The 21055-nt window shown below is 40.7% G+C and overlaps 2 protein-coding genes across 2 annotated transcripts in view; one reads left to right on the top strand and one right to left on the bottom strand.

Annotated features, from left to right (window-relative positions):
- SUV39H2 (suppressor of variegation 3-9 homolog 2 (Drosophila)) overlaps positions 1-4195 on the top strand; it is a 9776-nt gene extending 5581 nt beyond the window's left edge. Inside the window, exons 4-6 of the mRNA XM_009883004.1 lie at positions 865-1011; positions 2612-2741; positions 3964-4195. Coding sequence (XP_009881306.1) covers positions 865-1011; positions 2612-2741; positions 3964-4073 — 387 coding nt within the window. The 3' untranslated portion in view covers positions 4074-4195. The remainder of the gene's footprint in view (positions 1-864; positions 1012-2611; positions 2742-3963) is intronic.
- Positions 4196-8415: 4220 nt separating this feature from the next.
- DCLRE1C (DNA cross-link repair 1C) overlaps positions 8416-21055 on the bottom strand; it is a 13138-nt gene continuing 498 nt past the window's right edge. The window contains exons 2-13 of the mRNA XM_009883003.1: positions 19038-19122; positions 16023-16082; positions 15448-15503; positions 14700-14801; positions 14365-14437; positions 14060-14200; positions 13429-13530; positions 12681-12817; positions 12461-12515; positions 10972-11060; positions 10005-10105; positions 8416-9401 (exon numbers count right to left, since the gene is read on the bottom strand). Coding sequence (XP_009881305.1) covers positions 8416-9401; positions 10005-10105; positions 10972-11060; positions 12461-12515; positions 12681-12817; positions 13429-13530; positions 14060-14200; positions 14365-14437; positions 14700-14801; positions 15448-15503; positions 16023-16082; positions 19038-19122 — 1987 coding nt within the window. The remainder of the gene's footprint in view (positions 9402-10004; positions 10106-10971; positions 11061-12460; positions 12516-12680; positions 12818-13428; positions 13531-14059; positions 14201-14364; positions 14438-14699; positions 14802-15447; positions 15504-16022; positions 16083-19037; positions 19123-21055) is intronic.

Here is a 21055-nt window from a genome sequence, read left to right as displayed (position 1 = left end):
AAAGAGTGTGTATTTACCCTTTCACCTGAATTTACTTATTCCCTACTGCTGAATAAATTCTCAAATCTGATGTGTCAGAAAAATTTTAGAGTTTTTTTTTGTCCAGTTCCACCACATTTTATCTCTTGCTGCCGAATTGTGATTTCTTTGCTGAGTCTGCACAGCAGAATACATTTAACGTAACAGGCTGCAGATGAATTTAAGCTGTTGCTTCTGTTAAAAGTGACTAGTTCTTCTATTCCTTTGGGGAGCTTCTGGATTTCTACCTTGTGCTAACCTAATTGCATAGATTCACCTTTGTGAAATGATGTATCTGTCTAAGCTGTAATGAACAGGATCTTTCATTGCAGTCAAAAATAGCAGGAAGAGATGCTTCTAGGGAGGGAGGAGGTGAATATTGGACTGTAAATACGGCTGGGTTGTAAAGATTGGTACCTGTTGATCTTCATCTGTGCAAAGGGAGAAAGTTGAAACTTTGTGAAATAAACAAGGCTTTCCTGGTCTAATGAAAAAATGGTGTGTATAGAAACTTCAACCAGAAACAGTTGATTGTATCTGTTATTATCAAAACTCTTAATAGAAGGTGCTGATATTTTTTTTTGTTTACCTGAGACAAGGTAGTGCTGTGCATCAGCTATAGAAAAATTATATCCAGAGAAGCCTCAGTCACTAACAAATTAGTTTAGCTGTATGTATGTATTCTTTATTTGTTAGAGATGGAATGCTATTTCAACATCAAAAAGTGAATGTGGTATTTTTTACTAAGTAAAGGGTTTTTTTTCTAAATTGATTGTGATTTTTGTTTTAATTTAGCAATAGTGAATAATATGATGCAGGTTGCTTTTTTTTTTTATCTTTTTTTAGGTGATTACAAGTGAGGAAGCAGAAAGACGAGGCCAGCTCTATGACAACCAGGGAAATACATACTTGTTTGATTTGGACTATGACTCAGATGAATTTACAGTAGATGCAGCTCGATATGGAAATGTGTCCCACTTTGTGAATCACAGTGTAAGACCTTGTTTTGTATACTAAGAATTTGGACAATTATCTTAATTGTGACAGAAGCATCTTTTTCTGCTGTAAATATTTTACCATATTTACATCTTTTTCTGGAGTATGTTTCACGCCAGCACAGTCCAGTTGGTTAGATGACATAATACATAGAACAGAATATTTAGCCTTACTCAGAGCGGGACTATTTACAAAAATCTGGGAATGAGGTGCTGCCTGAAGTGGGCATCTGGTAGAACTGGGATTGTCACTGGATCTGCTGGCTCTAGACAACCAAAATAGGGTTGGTTTGGGTGTGGTTTTTTTCCAAGTAACTAAAAGACCTAACACATGAGAAGTACTTAATATAATTAGTGAAGAGTCAAAGATGGTAGGAAATAATGCATTATTTTGTAGCAGGGCAGGATGGGCGGTTATGCCAAATTTCATTCTTCAAACATTGGTAGAGGAAAAAATGAAAATTCCTATGCTTTCTTTTGGTATTTTTCCCCTGTAGATACCTTTTTTCCCTCCTCGTATCGAATCTCAACTTGCCAGAAAACTCGAAAGTAAATTCTAAACAAGAAATTTTTGTAGTGTTTTCTTTCCTGTTCGACTGAAGTACCTAAAGCAAGAAGGCTGAACTGCATCTGTAAAGAAATTATGTATCATTCCTGAACTAAAAGTGATTATTTCTTACTGATGTAATGTTTGTGAGGTATGCAGTCAGTGTTCTACAAATACAGTAAATTCATGTCTTCAGATTTGTGAGCTGATGAGGTTTCTGTTTCGTGCGGGCTTGGTAGGGAGAAGGGTGAAGCAGAATTTTAGGTACAACCAATTGCTTTTCACTTTCAGAAACAGGGGTGAAGTATTCTCACTCTTCAGTGTAGAGTTAAATGTCTGATTTCACTTCTCATTCTTTAATGTGGGATATATTTTTTACTGTTAAAGAGCAAAAAAGCATGCAGAGTTTAACAAACTGCCCCAGTGACAGCTGACTTCTGACAATCCAGAAAAAATAAAGTGGTTTCTAGTTCCTGCTTAGTGTCCTTGACCCTCCCCCTGCCACCCAGCCCATAGCAGATAATTCAGAAGCCAAGCAGGTTAGCAACTGAAAATAGAAATTTATTCATAAAACAAAAATACTGTTTCTGGCCTGGAAGCAATGCTTAAACCTAATTACAGAATAGTGAGTGTGTGGCTTGAAATGCCAGGTTGTTTCTTCTTTTCTTTCAACTTTAATTCTTTTTGTGGGTTTTGTAGGTAAATACTAACCTTAAAATGTAACTTTAATTGCTTTGTTTGCCATCTTTTTTTGTTGTCATCTTTTGAAGGTACCATTATTTTTTTTAATAGGCTGTTGCATATTAGTGTAGTCTACGTACTCTGTAAAGGTTGTTGCCTTCTTGAAAGGACTCTAAGCTATGAGGGTTCTCCTTTAATGCTATTTCAAGAACGTGATTTGTTGATTTCAGAAGATAACTTGATTTCAGACTTCTGTCACTGAGAGAAGAACCAGTTCTTCTTTTCCTGTGACCTTGCTTTACTTAAACGCTTCAGTGAAACTTACTGTGTGTTTTTCTTAACAGAAACTACATTAACTTTTGCCTTACAGTGTGATCCAAATCTTCAAGTCTTCAATGTGTTTATTGATAACCTCGACTTGCGTCTTCCTCGAATAGCGCTGTTTTCTACACGAACCATCAAGGCTGGAGAAGAGCTGACCTTTGACTATCAGATGAAAGGTCTGCAGATTTTAACGCTGTTGTTGCGGGAGGCTTGGGGCACTGGTGGGTTTTGTTGCAGCCTGACTGATGATAGCGTTTCAGGTCAGGCACTGCATCTCCCTAGCACAGCTCTGTGGATTCTAGAACAGACATCTCTTTTTGATGTGTAGTGTAAATAGAGCGCACCCAGAAGCTTTTGTGTGCACCTCTGGTGCATTACCTCCTTCAGCACTCCCAGTTTACAGCAAGGCCTTGTAGTTGGAACGTCTGACAAGGCAAGTTATTTTGAAGATTTGTGATGAGAATTCTCAAAGGAATGGTCAGGCTACCATTAAAAAAAAAAAAAAGCTTTCCTTCATTCAAATTGGTATTTCAGGTAAACTACCTTCTAAATAATCTACTAGTGATAAAGACAGTTGTAACAGCTGAGTGGTCTAAGGCACCGTAGGTTTGTCTTTGGATTCTGCTGTCTGTAGTCTTCCATTGTGGATGTAGGTCCTGTGGTACAGATGTTTAGGATGGAAGGACAGTCCAAAGTTTTTTACCGTGAGAACCATTGTTCACTGTAACAACCTCTCCAGGAACACGTTGGAGTCCCCATCACTGGAGATTTTCAAGATGCGTTTGGACAAGGTGCTAGATAATCTCATCTAAACTCCCTTTCCAACAAAACATTGTACCAGATGATTATTTGATAATTGATCTTCCATTGATTGTTCAAGGTCAGGTTGGACAGGGCTTTGAGCAACCTGATCTAGTGCGAGATGTCCCTGCCCACTGCGGGGGGGTTGGATGAGAAGGTCTTTAAATGTCCCTTCCAACCTGAACCATGACTTCATTTTTTTTCCAATACAACAAAAAATTCTTGAGGCTTGCTGGCCGGGCTTTTGTGTTTGTCAAACTTTGTGTGCAAACTATTTATGCACAACAGCAAGGTATTGCTGGCCCCGCTATTTAGTTTCCAAAGAAGCGTCTTTATACTCCAGCTGTGCTCTCAGCTGACCAGTATGGGTACAGACCTGAGGGTACAAGGCTCGAGTTTGTTGAGCTTTGGATTCTGATACGTGTGCTAGGTGTTGTGTAAGTAGCTGTAACGCGTGTCGGTAGACTTTGATGGTAGCTTCACACACAATTCTTCTAAGAAGTGGGGTGGTAGAAGGCTTTTGAAACCATTTGAATACCTAACGCAGTTTCAGTCTGTCTCTTAAAACTTCCGTTTTTGTGTTTGTCTGTGTCACAGGTTCAATAGATCTGACTTCAGACTCTGCTGATGGTCTTAGCCCATCCAGAAAGAGGATCAGAACTGTCTGTAAATGTGGAGCTGTGTGTTGCAGAGGTTATCTCAACTGAGTTTGGGTATCCAAAGTCACAAATACTTTGTTCTCTTTTAAATGTGTTTTAAGAAGACTCTTCTTTCACACATATATTCAAGTATTCTTATGTCTAGTGTAAATAAGTACAATGAAAACAAGGCATTACATTTGTAATTGAAATGGCGTTGGCCAAAGAAAGAGATCTAGTGTTTCAGGCAAATAACAGGGATTAAAAGTTGATTTTTCTAGAACTGTTATTTAGGAAGCAGTAAAATGTATGATAAGAGAACTCCTTAAAATGTACTTTGATTTGAACATTTGATTGTGACCTTACAGCCGTAGGCCTCTTAGGAGGTCAGTGGGATGAAGTGATGTTACATATTTTCTATACCATGAAAAGTCTGGAGGCATTTGATTTGAATCTTAAATCATAGCTGACAGTTCTTTTGCTTTTTTTGTTGTATAAGTAAAAGCTTCAAGAGATTAGCAATAACATTTATGGCACAAGGGTGAAGGGGTAAGGTCAGCCATCAGACTGTCTAAATAAAGGTTCACAGGAATGCAAGTTGTTTCATGTGCATTGAAGCCCACGCAAGTAAAGCGATTTGCTTTAGCAGATTCTAGATGTAAGATCAAGGTCTCGAATGTTTTTTGCTGATGTTATTTAGAAGTTTTACAAACAGATTTTTTTTCTATTTTTTTTTTTTCAATTGTTACATTCTGATTTTTAGTTAGGATGCTATAGGTGGTCTGCAGTTCTACAGAGAATTTGTAAATACCAGATTATCTGTAGTAAGGTACGCTGTTTGTTTTCATTGCAGAAATTTGGCAGTCATTGCTGAAACAAATGACTGGCTGCAGTTTGGAAATAGATAACAAAAGAATAGGGAGAGCAGCCCATTGTCTAACAGAGCTGATGCGTTATGGAGATAACGCTCAGTTATCTGTTAGATGCAAAAATTTCCCAGGAATTCATTTGTAGTCACAACTGGTTTTGATTAAGTTTTTACATACTGTGACTTCTTTTATCTAGTGATAGACTTGTAAGATACTAGGGCCGTTTTTTCCCGTTGCAAAAATGTTAAGAGAAGTTAGACTAGGGGGAATTTGCCCATTTGCTGTAAACGTTTGCAAGATGTTCTTGAATGTAAAGGCTGAGAAATGTACTGTTCTTCAGCTGCTTGAGTATTGTTTTGTTTTTTGGTTTTTGTTTTTTCCTGATCATCTTAAAGTTGTCTCGATCTATTCATAATGTATGCTAAGTTTTTCTTGGCTTCAAAAACACTGAAGAGCAGTTGAAGTAGGTTATGAGTGGAGTTACAGCCAAGGTCCGTGCTCCAGGGATGATCCAAGTGCTTTATTCTCACGGATTAAAAGCTTGTAAAACTTGCATATTGCTTACAAATCATGTAAATGTTGATAGGGTCAGGCAGAATAACGTTGCTCCATAAAAGGATGCCAGCTATGTATCATAGGTCAGCTAGTTACCTTTATAAGGTGCACCGCTGTTGGCTCAGGTGAATGAAGTCGCGTACCCAGCATATAACCGTTTACTTAATTTGTTAGAAAATGCCTTAAATTTCATGTTAATTACTGGCACTCCAAGAAGAGTGCTTCAACTGATAATACAGGTTGGTTGTTCATTAAGAAGCACAGTTGTGTTTGCACTGAAGATCCAGCTCTTTGGCAGAAAGTGAAATTTTATATGCTACTAGCCAAAATCAGTTTCACGGTTGGGGTGACAAGTGTGGGCCACTGAAACTTCTGTGTAAGTTTTGTAATCTACAATACAGAGAGATACACATTGAAATAGATACTTTATATTGTTTAATGAATAGGAGAAAGTTTGTTAAGATTTAAAAGTATTTGACATTACCAGGCTCACCTGTATCCACACACTTGGATAAATGCTGAATCTAGTTCATTTTTATCCTGCCACATCTCTAATGATTTTATTTTTTTTATATAAAGTTGAAGTGGAATGGGGAGCTTTAATGTTAGCAAACTCTGGGTGATCTTACATCATTTGGAGTCATTAGTACTTTCTTTTGCATGTAGCCCAATTCGGCGATGCATTCCACGTGGATGGAATCTGCAATCTCCAGCTCCTTAATCCGCTGCAGCCGCAGCCTTCCCTGTGGGTACAGGATGGCAAGAGTGGCTGCTGCAAGAAGTGGATTCCTTACCAAATCAGTTTTTCTGGCCTCTCCTGTACAAGATGACACAGGGCTGGTTCGACACTCTTTTTGTCTACGTCCATGCCCAGTTTGATTTAAAAATTGCAAGTAAATGCATTTTAAAAGATAAAAGTCTTTAAAGTTTTACTTGAGTTCAGTGTCTGCCTTTTTCCCAAGGCAGTATGTGTTACCACCAGCATTGGAATAACACTGCTGTTCTTTAAGGATATGTGTGTTACCTCTTGTGTGATAAATAAAGGACTGTTAATTTATGCTCTGGGAGGTAACAGTATTTTGTATTTATTGGAAGTAAACCCATGTATCCAGTTTCCAGAGTATCCATGTATCCAGAGCCTTGAACAGTATTTTATATTTACATATTCACAGTCCATTTGGATTGCAGTCAGTGAATTAATTTAATGGGACACTGTGTCACTTTTAAAACTCCTTTTGCTGTTGTTATGAGTTTGAGGGGAAAATTGCCTAATTGGAAAAGGAGAAAAAGCTATTTTTACATTCTTAAGGACCCTAAACCAGCCTAGCTTCTGCCTTTGTTTTGCTTGGTGGTCTGTTAGCACCATTGTGGCCACCAGGTCAGTTCTGTATATGCACTTCTTAGAGACTGGTAACCTGTGATCTGTCCTCTAGCTGTTCTTTTCCATTGGGTTTAATTTATTTTTTTTTTGGTAGCAAAACTAAAGCTGCAAGATCACCTGTAAGAAAAGCTATTGTCTATTTACTTAATCTCAAAGTTAAGTCAATCTTTTGGTTATTTCTACTGCATGTTTTAGGACTGTGTACATTAGGATATGCAGTTTGTAAGCTCAGGAACACTTTCTTCTCATAATGTGTGATCTCTAGTATTGCTACCTTCCTATAGTTTTTGATAAAATAAATTAAATTTAGTTTTTCTCTTCTTGTTGTCATTCTTAAAAAAAAAAAAAAATAAATCTTAGCCTGTCAAAATTAGCTGCAGCAATAGAATTTGCTTTAAGACTGCAACTTCTGAATTCTTGTTCTGTACCCAAATTTTCAAGCACTATATGGACTGTAGTAGAGTGATCATGAGGAAGTCATGTGTTTCCTGTTCAGTTCATGGCTGGTAAGAAATGATATAAATTTACACTATCGACTTATCTACAGTAGACTGGGTTCCTGTATATTTAAGCATACTGTAAACTCAGCCCTGAATTTAAATGTATTTACAGTTAAGGAAATAAGCCAACAGAAGAGATCTTGCTCTGTATGACTTTAATCACAGAGGTAGGTACAGCGGCAGTTGTGGTCACTCAAGCTTGTTTAAGAAAAAAAAAAAAAAAAAAAAAACAGACATTGATAGACCACATTTGGAAAGTATGTTAACAAATCCCAGGAATGGAGTGAGCAAGGTAACAGTGGAGAAATAAATGGACTTGAATATCCCTAAAACTATACACAGATTATAGCAAATTTTTTTTTCTTCCCTTCCTGCCACTGTTCCCAGCTGGCTGGTTTGTCGCTCACATAGTGCTAAAGGTGGCAGGAAGACTGAAGAGGTGTATGGAGGGGAGAGCTGTCATACTACAAGTCTGTTTAATACTTTAGGACTTAAGACCACATGGATGGGAAACTACATGGATTTTTAGATGACTTCTGCTGTTCAGGCATTTTGTAGGGACTGCAATTTAACAAAAACCCAAATTACATTTCTATTTTAGAAGCTAAGAATTTTGGCAACACTGAAGTGAAAACTCAGGATTAAAGTCGAAGTGAAACTATTGCATTGTCAGTGCATCATTTCAATGCATTTCATTGCATTGAAGAGAAGTGTTCCTCTCCACAATAAAAAATGTGGTATTTTATTAAAACCTGAGATCACATACATGTCAAAGGCAAACTCTTAGAGCTCACAATAAAGAGAAACACTAAATTTCATTTAGTGTTCTACCCTTAGTTTTGTCTGGTTTGTTTTTTGTCTGCTTACAGGCCTGGACAACTGAAACTGGGGAGGCAGAAGGCTTTTAAAGTCCCTCCTAGGAATACTTCCTTTTCAGTATCTCATGGAAGGAACAATAAAGTTACACAGGCTGCAAATGGCTGTTTATGACAGTAAGATACTTCTGAAAACGTGTCGACTAGCATAGGTGCAGCTAGTAATTGGCACTAAAAAGAAAAGTCATTTGGGTTTTGATAAAAAAAATCTTGGTATTTACTATGAGGTAATCAGTTATACCTATCTTGAGGAGACTTTTTCTCATTGAGTATATTTTCACCTGCTGCTAGCTTCTTATATAAATAGTGCAGTTTATCTGGCTGAGGCACTTCAGCATCAGGAGTCGAGGGAATTTCAAAGTCAGAGGAGCTCTGGGAGTCCCTCCTCATTTCTAGATCAGGAGTCCTGGAGTTGTCACCGGTTTCCACCAGCACATCTTGAACATGAGCAGCACCAGCTTCTGCAGCTTTCTCAGTGTCTCTGCTTTCCAAGTCACAGGCAACATCGTAGGCACAAGAATTGTTTTGACCCAGCGGCTTCCACCTACTGCTGTCAGATTGACTGTCCTTGGCAGTCTCCTGTGATGCAGAAACAACTGCTCTGCTCCCACCTTTGCCGAAGCAGCTGAAGTCCAACGCGTTTCTCTCCTGGGAGGTAATGAGTACTGTGTCCATTTGGCTATCCCAGCCCTGGCTCCCCTGCTCCGATATGTGTGTCGACTGAGAAGAGTTTTGGGAGGAGATGTGTGTCGAGTCGCTTACTCCATCCGAATCACTGAAGAGTGACTGGGACCCCCCAGCATCGGCTGAAGATGGGAAGTTGTCCTCGTTTTCAGAGCTTTCTTCTAGTTTGTGGCACTTAAAAAATGCATCCCAGCGAGGGACGTCGGCATTAGACTCCTGTTGGTCACTAGTTACTCCATTGAAATTTGATGTGGAAGTGCCATCTGGCTCACAGGAAAGAACTTGAACTATATATTTTTCAGATTCTTCTTCATCATCTTCATCATCATCATCATTTGATTCCTCACAGTCCATGAAGTCTACCTTGAGGGAGGTGTAAGTAGTGGTCTCTTTGTAACTTTCTGTGCCCTCAGTAATGTTCCCTTCAGCATTTTCAGATTGTCCTGTGCTGGAGGGCCTGCTCTCTTCTCTCTGATGTTTTGGAATCTTAGGCTTTGCAGGAGTTAATTCTGTATCAAAGAGATCATCTTCATCTGTCAAGAAAAGAACAGGAAAAAAAAAAAAATAATGAGAAGAGTTCAGGGAAAGCTGCTAGTTGCCATCCTCCATATAAGCTACAGCAGATCAGATGTAGCCCTGGCAGACACGTTTATTCAGACCTCTGACATGTTTTGCCAAGACTACATCACCCTCATGTGGTTGGCACTTCAGAAACAGCCAAAGAGAATGCAGCAGGCCCAAGGCTGTCTTCTAGTTCCTAAGTGGCTTTCCAGAGGCTATGTACAGAGAAAATGAAGAGGAGCAATTCCACTGACATGGCACTCTGTACCCCACAACGCAAGAGGTGATACAAGCAAAGTTCCATTAGAAACAGCTTTAGGTGAGATTGTCTAGGACCGTGGAATGGAATTCTTCCAGAAACTTAAAGGGCTGTTAAGCATTAAGTACGTTTTTAGATCACAGTAAGTGTGATTTTACACAGTAGTGCACTCTCACCCTCCTAAAACGTTGATTAAGTTATATTTCTCCTTTCTAATGCTGCTTTGGACACAGACAATGGTGAACATCATGGCTTTGGTGCCTCTGCTTAGTCCCAGACCTTCATTAAGGCACAGTAGCACCAGCAGAACCTTTACCTGTGTCAGATAAGTCTCTCTTGTGGACTCTCTTCAGTGTTCCTAAGGGCTTGTACCTGGGTTCCATGTTTTTCCTGTATGACCTGCATAACGGCTTTAATCTGAGGTGAATGAGGAAAGCGATTAATATTTACAACTCAGCAGGTGATACTTTCAGGAGCAAAAGTAAATCTTTTCACTTGATCTAAGTATACTGCTTCATGCCTTTCACAGGCACTGCAGCAAAAGTGTTAAAGCAAAGGGCAGCAAGAGCTAGGGGAAAGTTCTTAATTCATTGGTAAACTTAGGCAGCTTAAAGGTAGAAATCTGTCATTTCTTTATATTACCTTAAAACATGTACACCATTTGGAAACTTTTAGAGGAGATGAAATGACAGGTTCAAAATCTGACTGCAGTTGTATTCAATAATTGTAAAGCATCTATCTGCTTTCTTACTAAGGAGGAAAAGAAAAAGGAACAAAGAAGCAAGTCCTCATTTTGTTCAGACTGCGTGACACCACGACCCTCCTGGTCCATAAGATCGCTTTTTAAGCTGCCAGCATCTGAGCAGCGCAAGAACAGAGGCCTCTGTGATGCTCTACACAGGTTAGGCGTTCAAGTCCCCAGAGAAACCCTCTTTAAAAGATACTTCCAAGAAGTAGCAATGACAAATAGAAATGGGTCACAGAATAAAGCGAGATGAATATATATTCAGATTCCACCCAGACGGAGTTTAACAGTAGAAAAGCCTCTCTATATAAATGTAAGTAGTGTGTAGAATATAAACTCTCAGGGTTAGCACAACATAAAAAGTGTTCTTCTGAAAGCTCCAGTTTGCAGGACTGAATATAGAAAAAGAAAGTATCTGAATTATCAGACAAATAACGCAAAAGGCAGTGGGCCTGCTCGAGAGGCTGGGATTCAGGAGGGGACTTGTCCTTACAAGAACAGAGACAACACCTCCACTCGGCAGCCACTTGTCACTTACATTTCCATAACTTTGTCTTCTGTCCCACCCACTGGCAGTACATTGGGATACACATTCACAGGACGGATATAGCTCAGGAAATCCTTAATCTAAATTGAAGAAAAGAAGAAGCAGTTTAACAAGTTACATCAACAGTCAATAATTTCACTTAATGGCAGCACTGGTCAAAGCACACCCACAACAAATACTACCAGTTGCCTCATGTAAAGACCAATATGACCCATGAGCCAAAACTATCAAAGCGGATAGCTCCTTAACAAGAAACAGGTCTGAAAAGACGCTGAGAACAGAGCCTCACCTAACCACCTCACAGCAATCATCAACTACTGCGCAGGCCATCACTGTCTCTGAAAGAAAAGGCTACACAGATCTGTTCCTGTCCTTGCTGCTGTAGATCTTTTCAGACCTGCATTCTTCTTACTGGACTTCAAGTCCCTAGTTGTGCAGATTGGGTATTCCCTTCCTCAAAGACTTCTCCTAAAGTCTCCCTTCAGTCCGCTACAAAAGCCCATTATGACAACACACATCACTTTTTCTAAGCATTACTCTGTTGTCTTCCAGACAGTAAATTTCTTGAAGAACTGTGTTCAGTTTGGGGCACTCCATTCCAGCTGAGGCTTTGTCAGTGCTGAGCACTGAAAACACTTGCAAATTTGCAGATCACACTCCTATCTATACAAACCAGTAGGACACATCTATTTTTGCATGTGGAGGTATGAGTCTGTTACAACACACAACACCCCATATTCTGCCAGCAAAGCTGCCACGCTGTATATGCTACACTAGTACCTCCATTTAAAATTCTGCACGGCAGAGCAAATTAAAACTTAATCAGGATCTTAAAACCAGGACTGTCTTCCTAGGGCTCTGAATAATCTCCATTTTGTATATGCAAGGTTTTGTGACAGGTTAATTGTTAGCATTGATCCAGTTTCAGTTCAGTTTCTTAGAGAAGTATTTTAAGAACTGGATCCAGTCACATTAAGTGACAGTGTGTGATTCTGGAAAGGACACTGCCATAACCAATTTCCTTTTAGTCTTTAATGCTGAAAGAGGAGTAACAGTGGCAGCTACAATGTAAGAAAATTCCGTTTAAATGTGTGGGCAGGGAAAAGAAGGCAAACCCACCCAAAACAGTCACAGCTGATAAACAATGTATTGAAAACAAAAATTCCAAGCTTAATGCATTGTATAGTTACACAATAATCTAAAATAGAAAGGCCATCAAAACAATTGTAGCAGTGACCTATACTTCGAGAAGAGAGAACAAAAAAGTAGGCTTGTAATCCTGCCCTACCTTAACGTGCTCTTCTGCAGCTATGCTAAACCAAACTTGTCTTCAACATCCAGAACTTCCCACCTCCTTATGTCTTATTACTGACAAGATTTTTTTTATTGTGACAAGTCATGTCATCCACTTCAGGATAATCAAAAACTCCTTTAGTTATTTTTTTAATCAATGTGTACTCAGTACTACAAGTATACAAACCTCACTGTATGAAGAGTGGAAAGAGAAACAAGCTCTGTATGTACTCTCCCCAGTCCTAAAAAAAAAGAGGAAGCACAAAAATTAGGTTACTGCTCTTCATCCTCAGTCAACAGGCATGCATAACCTACTCTTAAAAAGTCCATTTTGAGATTCAGTTATACCAGTGTCAGGCAAGATACGCACCTGAAAGAAAAGGTTTCTGCATGGCCCAAATGCTCACCTCACTATTACATTGGTTTTCTTGATCCTTTCTCCAAACCACATAGTGGAGGGTTTGATGCTGATTATGCGTAAGGGAATTCCGTTTTGGCAAGTCATCCCACAGGGCAGTCTGTTCCCTCGAAAGCAGTCATCATCCTGTCAAATGCAATATAAAATTAAGTGTAATCTTGACCTTTTTCCCCCCAGAAATTGAGCAACGTAGTATCTAGACAGACCAAGTTTTCATCTCCCTTCCAACTTCTTTGAAACACTCTTTGCTGTTGCATCTCGCTTCCACAGTGCACCTGACAAAGTATATCTATTGCAGAGACCAATGCCCCAACATACCATCTCCAGTTCTACCTGCGCTCCTCCAAGATGGAGCCTTCAGCCCTATAGACATCCTGGCAAGGGAAGGCCATACACTGCACGCACACAGCGCATGGCTGCAGGAGACACCAGACAAGCTGCTTTTGATATATTTAAATGGATAATACTTGACTGATCTAATCCAGTTTGTCTTACTTCATTTAACAATACAATTTTCAAGTTTCAAACACAATTAAACTATTTCCAGGATCAGCTAATTTTTTTTTCTTTTTTAAAAAAACAAATGTGAATCCACTAACTGAAGTTCTCACTCTCCTTTGCATTAAGCCACCATTTGACCCCAGTCTTCATTAGCACAACAAGACCAAAAAAACATCAACAGCTATAACAAGCCTTTCACAGTGAACTTAGCAGAAGCTTTTCAAAATGCTACGCACCCGAGGATGTCGACAGGCATGAATCTGAGTGTGCCGATCTGTAGTAACATGGTAGAGGATTTCTGGCATGTTTCTGAACATATCAAGTTTGTTCACGTGCACCTAGATAAAGGCAGAGTTTACTCTTCGTTAGCACAAGGTGTTTGCAGCTGGAGCAACTATACAGATGTGGTTCTGCTCACAATAAATGCTGTAGGCATTTAAACAATTACTACCCACTAATAATGCCCAAGCGGAGAAGTGTTAGCCAAAAGTAATTTGGACACCTAGAACAAGCAGAACATACCTCCTGTGCTGAAGAGGGATGAATATTCACCAAAGAAAGTCAGAATATATCTGCTAACTATTAATGTCATAAGTAAATGAGAAGGCTTTTATCATTCACAAGATAAAAGGGAGAAAGGTAAACACTGAGCTTGAAAACTGGGGATTAACTTCTCCCTGGGGAGCCCAGATTTTCCAGACTGAAATGAACTAGTTAACTCATTTTGAGCACAACTGTAGCTTTTTACATGAGGCTAATGCACATCATTCACACACAGCAGTCCTCTGAACAGCCATTTGCAGCTCGGTGACTGGCCACAGTCATTCCCAAAGACCTATTCTAAAGCGATAATTACAGAAACATTACCTTGATTCCAAGTTCCTCACTGAGGTTTATGAATAAATATTCATATCCATAAGCAGCTTTGCAATTCAGCCACACAACATGATAGCGAGTCAGTGAGGTCCAGCTTCGTACTAACTCTAAGATCCCATTTAAACATTCCTCCTGAAAAGTTTAGAAAATGTTGTGAATCGTCTGTGAAGATATTTCCAAAGTGCTGTGATTTTGTAATGCAAACTGGCATTGCCTTGCAAGAGTTACCTAACAAAGGGGTGGTTAATTATTTAGTGGCTTTAGGACTTTTCCTCTCACGGCTTATTTAGACTTACCCGGCTTGGTATATGATAAAATTTGGGATCACAAAAAGTGGTGTCCAAATATACACTCTGGATGTCTTTTACTCTGAAAGGGAAATGCGATACCAGAGTGAGCAGTGTGTCACAGTACTGAGACACACCACTTCCTCTCTCTCCAAAAGGAAGCAATTCTTCCTCTTTATTACAAAAAGCAAGTCAAAAGGGGCTTGTAACTGCAGCATTGCCTTACTGCAAATATATTTAATCCACAATAAAAAGAGGAAAAAAAAGAGTACATTATTCCTGAATTGTCCATGCCTGCGTGATCTTTTATTCCTTCTAAATCCCATGAATAGCTGAAGCCTTACCTGGTCCCTGAATGCAAAAGCTCCATTCTGGCTGCTTCTCCTTTTGCAAGCCTGAAATCCCCTGTGTACAGCACAGTGCCATTTGCACCTTCAAACAAAAACCTACAAACAGAAACACTTCGGTCAAACTCAACAATACGAAGCATTAAATACCAGGTGTCGATTTGTTACCTTGCTTAGAGCAGTTTACATGACTAACGTATGATGTAATAGAAATACTGGGCTCCATTTGGTCCTAGAATAATTTCAGATAAACCAAATAATTCAGACTCGGTATGTCTGGAAAATAACTTGTGCCCGGGCTGGTCAGAGTTGAAGACACAAAGCCTGACAGATTCTGTGAGGGTAGCCCAGCTGCCTGTTGCAGCCAAAGGAATCTATTAGGCATCTGTACCAGGAAGCTGGGCACCTTCTTTTTAATGTCATATTTAAGAAATGGAGGATTTCTTTTTAATCATAGTTTGCTATGTCATTTTTAGGTACAGTTGAAATCAAGAAAGTTGTTATTCATAGGCACGGGGAAAAGTAATCTGTCCCAGCAAGATAACAACTTCTGTCTGGACAGATCCCAGATAGCACAGTGGTTTTCCAACCTTCACAAAAGCTCACGGGCTTCAACAGTGTTATCTCTAAGTAAGAATTTTAATTTTACTAGCTATTTCTAGTTAGAAAAAAAGCCCAGTACTTAGTGAGAACTCTATAGGACAAATTTCCCAGCAGAGACCTTTAGAGTATTGAAAGGACGTACATGACTGATCCTGGACAGTGACCAGCTGGTAGAAGTGTCACCTCTATATCTTCTTTCTGGAAGAGATAGATGGTGAGCATTATTTTCACACCGTAGTAAGTACTACCAGTACTTTCACTGACACAGTGAAGGCAATGCATTACTCCCCACAGCCTCTTGCAGCATTTAGCATTGCTTTTGAATGAAGAGAGAGAGTCTCTTCACATTCCAAAAAGCCCTGAAGAGCAACAACCATCCTGTCACGCTAGAACAGATGACTGAATACTGTATGGTGCTCATGAAAGCCACTCAGCCAGAAAACAGTCGTACATGGAGATGCTCTACCAGACCTTTAAGTCCTGCACTTAAAGCTTGTTAAAATAAGCCAGGCAGGAGATCACCAATACCGTGGAAGACATTACCAAAGAAATGCTATGATAATAACAAAAAAGCAGAGAAGAGGTAATCATCTGGCTGCATATCTTGGAGACAAGGGAACATACATTTTAAAAATAGCTTGTCCACTTGGAATGTTACAGGTAAGAAAGAGTATTACTGCCCATTACAATCATAGGAATTTTTTTTTGGTGACTTACCTCACCAGATGTTTCATCTACTAAAGAAATCTGAGTTGGAGTTTCAACTTCCAATGCAACCTGCAACAAAATTAATAAATGCATTCCAGGATTTACTGAACAATTTGTTTCATGCTTATGGCTAAGTATTCTTTGTAGACATCTTTAGCACCTACTGCAGCTAATGCCAAGCCTGTAAAATTAAGCTCATTTTCCCATAGTAAGTCATGAATTTCCATTTCCAGTGGGAAAAAAAAAGTTTTCTATAAGTTGTCTAAAAATGAAATGGAGATACCTCAATAAAGGTATGCACACCTAAAAAAGTTAGGATTTCTAACAGCAACAGCTCTGGTGTCTCTGGCTGGAATTATATGCCTTATTTCTGGATGAGTGCAAAGCTCAAGACAATCCAGTCCCAGAATACGAGTGGATCTTGCTAGGACAGATCTCTGTGCTGCAGCACTTCTTCTCACTGTTCTCTATTAGAATCATAGAATGGTTTAGGTTGGAAACGACCTTGAAGATCATTGAGTTCCAACCTCCCTGCCATGGCAGGTTACCAGAAGCAGAGCCCACAAATCACACGTAGCATGTATTTCTGTTTGTGTACAGGCGATTAATCTATAGACTGCAATTAATCCCCTGTTTTGCCATATTCTCTACTAAAAGAGCCCGGGAACATCCATGCTCTGTGGCCACCTGCAAGGTTAGCACTGCTATGCAGGCTCCTCTCCCTCCCATCCTCCTGGGCTTTTTCCTTTGTTTCAGACAATATTTGTTTATAATTCTCCTGCCTAAAAAAGCAATAGTAAAAGGAAAGTCTCCTGTCATTACCCTCCTCAGGTATAACCACCAGCTTCTCAGCTGAGAGGTCTCCTCAGCACCCTGGGTTTCACTGCATGAGAGGGATTCACGAGACACCGCATCACAAAATCTCTGGGCAGCTCCACAAGATCCACTCAGCTGGTACTCACACAAAGGTGGTAACATTTGGCTTCTCCGCCAGAAATCAGAACACCAATCAAACTCAGAGCTTGCTCCAAAACACAGAAACGTGTGTCAGAGTATTTTGTACTAAGAATTCAAGCCACTAGCGAGAGCTGATTTTCTAAACATCAATACTAATTTTATCATCTACAATTTCTGAAGCTGAATAAACTCAAGAGTCTGATCTAAATTCTGCATGCTCAATATTTCTCAGTAATTCTCAAATTTCCTACTGCAGTGAAACAATTTCAAGTTTTAGATCTAAACTGTCTGAAGAATTCTGCACCAACAGCCACGGTTTAGCTTCATAACCATAAATGATATCTCCAGCAGAATTCTCCCCTCTTTGATAGTTTAAATGTTAAAGCCAACAGCAGATTCAAAGAATCTCTCACGCCGTACGTACAAATAAAGGTCAGACTGGAAATCATAAAAACATTTGTCTGGAAGCTGACATCACAATTGCTTCTTACAGTCTGGTGAATATCAAATCAGCTGTTAATTCATTTCCCAGTCACACTACAAGTAGAAAGCTTATTTATTGTAAGACAAAGCTTGTGAGCGTCCAACAGCTACTGTCTGATTTAGGGCCTGTGCAGCTCACGCCGCTACCAGCAGTCACTCCTGTGAGCTGCAGCTGCAAACATCTATGTACTTTTTTTAATTCTGTTGATTTGTGTTAATTGTGCTTCATCTTAGACTGTACCACGGGTACCTCTGGCATCTCTTCCCAGATTAAGGTTTTCTTAAACAGGGATGTCGGGACCAGCACTGCTTACTTTCCTTTTACTGCTCACACAAACTCCTAATAGCTTACAGGTATCTCCCCTCAAGGGACCTCTTCTAGGTTAAACTCAAGAGATACTGGAAGCAAACAGACACAACCTTAAAAATAAAAATAAAAAAACCCAACCAACACCAATAAAAAAATCCACCACAAACCCACTCCATTTTATTTTCGCTAGTCCAAGAAGATTATGGGCTTAAAAAAAATTGTCACCTATGCACACTGTGCTCCTTCACACATCAAACATGCCTAAGGGATGTTCAGAGTCCTTTCCACAGAGCCCTGAATCATATTCATGCTCCAAATCATTAAATCTTTCTGTTTCTCGAGGCTTCCCATAAAACTAGTTATCGTCTCCCTCAGCTTCACAATTAAACTAGGACCTTGATAAGAAAAGTCCCCTTTTTCTCTTTTTTCTCTTACCCAGAATTACCTCCTAGGTGCCACTCACATGAGTTTCTCTGAATATGGAGCTGAAGACCCAGGCTCACAACCTATTTAAGGAAACTCTGAGCTGTAACTCCCCCAGGGAAAGAAATTTCAGCTTGCCTGAAGTCCTTCTTGACCTTTCACTTGACTAGAAAGCTCTCCTGTCCTTGCCTGGAGGATACAGCAAAATCCTTACACTATGTGATGATGTATGTACATACAATAAGATGGGAAAAGAAACGTGTTCGATTTCAAAGCCCACATCTGCAAAGGGAAGGAAATAAGTAACTACAAGTCACACCCATACATGACTGCTGATCACTTGAATTTTGGCTCAAAATAGTGGAAATCAAGTAAACTAATTAAGTTCTTTGGTGATTTTATATCATTAAAACATTTTCATGTTAAAGATAGTCCATTTGCCAAAAAGCAAAAGGAAAATAGCACAACTAAAAGATTAAACATACTCCAAGCAGTACAAGACTTTAAATAAAGCAAAAGGGAAATGAAATAAGGACAGGAGCAAAGAGACATGAGTGCGGTTAAGGAAATGAAGAAGGGATACAAATGATCAATGTACAGATGGAGGACATTTAAAGCTGAAGTTGAGAGAAAAGGATAAATTTTGTGGAGGAAAAAATAAGATTAAACTGTAAACAACAATAAACCAATCCCCCATAGCAAGCAGTCAGGAAAGGCATACTGATGTAGGTACTTGCGCCCCAAAACACTGTATCAACACCAACATTTAGACATTTCTGAGGAGAGGAAGCTGCTTCTTCCCTGGAATCACTGTTTGGAAAGTGATAATTTAAAAATAAACAAAAACTCACAATGTGATTCTCCCAAAACTTGTACTTCCAGCTAGTCAGCAGCAGTTCCTTAGTTACCGGTGAGCAGTACAATTTAACTTTCAAGCTGTGAGGAGACAAAAACACAGATGAGTGTTTTTTTAAAGTAGAGGCAGGGAACAATCTAACGACGCATCAGCACCTGGCACATAGTACGTCAAAATGTGTGCTCAGACCTCTCTCATCTGAGGAGACCTGCAGAGCAGTAAGCCTGCAGGAGCAGTTTTGCCCCAACGAGAAGTGGGATCAAGGTGAGTTACTCCACCTTGTTGAGTAGGATTTTCTTCAACACAGCAAACCCAAAGATTTACCTATATGCGCCCGTGCATGTGTATTTTTGTGCAGAAATAAATAGTGTGGCACACGGTCACACGTACACATATCTTTGCTTGTTTCTATACCCACCAAGGTCTGTTTCAGACGTGCATGCTTTCCTTGGAACAGGCATTTGGGACAGTTGGCTTTCAGCAGAACACAGAATACTTCCTATCAAGCTCCAGCATTTGCACAGTGCACAGAGAGCTGACAGGCAAAGAGAGCTTCTCTGCTTGCATCAGAGGAGATGCCACATCGACTCAAATAAATTCAACAGTGCCTAGGAACTGCCCCACAACCCCTCTGGGTCCATTCCCGTGTCTGACCATCCTCATGGTGAAAAAGAAAAGGTGTCCCTTGCCCTTTCGTTATGCACCTCTGAGATGAGTGTGGCTCCATCTTCTCTACCCCTACCCGCAAACAGCAATACACAGTTGTTCCCTACTCTTAAGGCTGAAGACAGGTTCTCAGCCTCTCCTCACACATCACATGCTCCAGCCCCAGACCAGTTTGGTGGTCCTGCTCCAAAACTGATAGTTTTTGTCCTAGGGAGCACAGAACTGAACTCAGTACTCCAGACAAAGTCTCACAAGTGCTGAAGAGAGGTGAATAACTGTCTCCCTCAACCTGCTGGCTACCTGCTTGCTCATGCACCTCTGAGCACAGCAGGCCTTCTTCACACCATAGGCACAGGGCTGCCTTCACACACCAACAAACTTCCAGGGAGTAATAGCAGCAAGGATCCTCATGAAGTTCATAAACCTCATGAAGGTCAAGAAGGCCAAGTGCACATGAGCTAGGGCAAACCCCAGTATCAATACAGGCTGGGAGATGAAGGGATTGAGAGCAGCCCTGAGGAAGAGGAATTGGGGGTATTGGTTGATGAGAAGCTCAACATGAGCCAGCAACGAGTGATCACAGCCCAGAAAGCCAACCGCATCCTGGGCTGCATCCCCAGCAGCGTGGCCAGCAGGGCGAGGGAGGGGATTGTGCCCCTCTACTCCGCTCTGATGAGACCCCACCTGCAGTACTGCATCCAGTTCTGCGGTCCTCAGCATAAGAAGGACATGGACCTGCTGGAGTGGGTCCAGAGGATGGCCACGAAGATGATCTGAGGGCTGGAGCACCTCTGCTGTGAGGACAGGCTGAGAGTTGGGGTTGTCCAGCCTGGAGAAGAGAAGGCTCTGGGGAGACCTTAGAGCCCCTTCCAATACCTAAAGGGGGCTGACAAGAAAGATGGAGAGGGACTCTTCATCAGAGAGTGTAGCGATAGTAGGAGGGTAACGGTTTTAAACTGAAAGAGGGGAGATTTAGATTTAGATATTAGGAAGAAATTCTTTACTCTGAGGGTGGTGAGACACTGGCCCAGGTTGCCCAGAGAAGTTGTGGATACCCCATCCCTGGAGGTGTTCAAGGCCAGGCTGGATGGGGCTTTGAGCAACCTGGGCTGGTGGGAGGTGTCCCTGCCCATGGCAGGGGGGGTGAAACGAGATGGTTTTTAAGGTCCCTTCTAACCCAAACCACTCTGATTCTGCGACTCCACGGCCCACTGCAGTTTCCTCACGCTTTGCCCTGAACCCACCGCCGCCTCCCCAGGGCTCCCGGGCCGGCAGTCGCTGAGGCCGGGCAGCCACAGGGCGGTGCAGCCCCTCCCGCCCCCTCAGGCAGCCCCGCCGCCAGCCCCC

This window comes from Charadrius vociferus, unplaced genomic scaffold, assembly GCF_000708025.1.
Source record: "Charadrius vociferus isolate BGI_N301 unplaced genomic scaffold, ASM70802v2 scaffold32, whole genome shotgun sequence".
In the NCBI taxonomy this organism is placed as follows: Eukaryota; Metazoa; Chordata; class Aves; order Charadriiformes; family Charadriidae; genus Charadrius; species Charadrius vociferus.
This window is presented reverse-complemented; position numbering and strand designations above follow the sequence as displayed.